The sequence below is a fragment of the Seriola lalandi genome, unplaced genomic scaffold (assembly GCF_002814215.2).
Source record: "Seriola lalandi dorsalis isolate HSWRI2012SDOR001 ecotype SW California unplaced genomic scaffold, Sedor1 jcf7180002044017, whole genome shotgun sequence".
NCBI classification, from domain to species: Eukaryota; Metazoa; Chordata; class Actinopteri; order Carangiformes; family Carangidae; genus Seriola; species Seriola lalandi.
The window spans coordinates 1-801 of NW_019514585.1; the positions used below are offsets into that span (position 1 = coordinate 1).

General features: G+C 50.7%; 1 protein-coding gene across 1 annotated transcript; it reads right to left on the reverse strand.

The window, feature by feature from the left end:
- Positions 1 to 88: 88 nt before the first annotated feature.
- LOC147819818 (uncharacterized) lies at positions 89 to 680 on the reverse strand (the record flags this gene model as incomplete). The annotated part of the gene is made up of 2 exons (XM_087170583.1): positions 89 to 295; positions 382 to 680. Coding segments are annotated over 2 exons (506 nt in total), but the record flags the coding sequence as incomplete, so codon positions are not given.
- Positions 681 to 801: the final 121 nt, after the last annotated feature.

Here is an 801-nt window from a genome sequence, read left to right on the forward strand (position 1 = left end):
TATTTAAATCCTATTTAAATGTCTTTTTTAATTAGATATATGTCTTAATGAATGAATGAATGAATGAATGAATGAATGAATGAAGCACTGTGTGAGTGAAGGTGAAGGTGAAGGTGAAGGTGAAGCGAACCTCTTTAGCCTGGTCTCTCTCCGACGCCTCCCCTCCGAGCTCCACAGCTGTGTCGCTCTGGACGTTCTCCTCTCCGGTCTGACCGTCTCTGTCGTGTTCCTTCCTCTCCGCCGACTCCGGCTGCTCCTCATCCTCGGCCCCGCCTTCCTCCTCCTCCTCCTCCTCCTGTGAGCACGAGAAGTCATGAGAGAGAAACGCAGAACAAAACCACGTGTGGAGAACATCAGTGTTGACCAGGTAGAGCAGCACACCTTTGGTTTGTGACCTTTGTCATTAGGAACAGTCAGATCTTCATCTCTCCCTGCCTCCTCTCCTCTCCTCTCCTCCTTCTCTTCGTCTTTCTCGGCAGACTCTTCCTCTCCCTCCGCTCTCTCTCCCTCTCCCTTCTCCTCTTCCTCCTCTTCAGTCTTGGACTCCTGATCCTTCTCCTCCTTCTCCGCCTCGTCCTCCTGCATCTCCTCCGCTCCCTGCTCCTCCCCTCCGTCTTCCTCTCCGTCCTCCTTCTCGTCCAGCTCCATGGCTTTCTCATCGATGTCGAAGGGATTCTCCTCTGCGGAGGGAAAAACATGTAAAGTTCCTTGAAAATTTGAAAGCAAACAGGAAGCACCTGACCACAGTTTCTGCAGCAAAGTGTCTGAAAATTTGCCGTTAAAAGACGTTTTTGATCGATC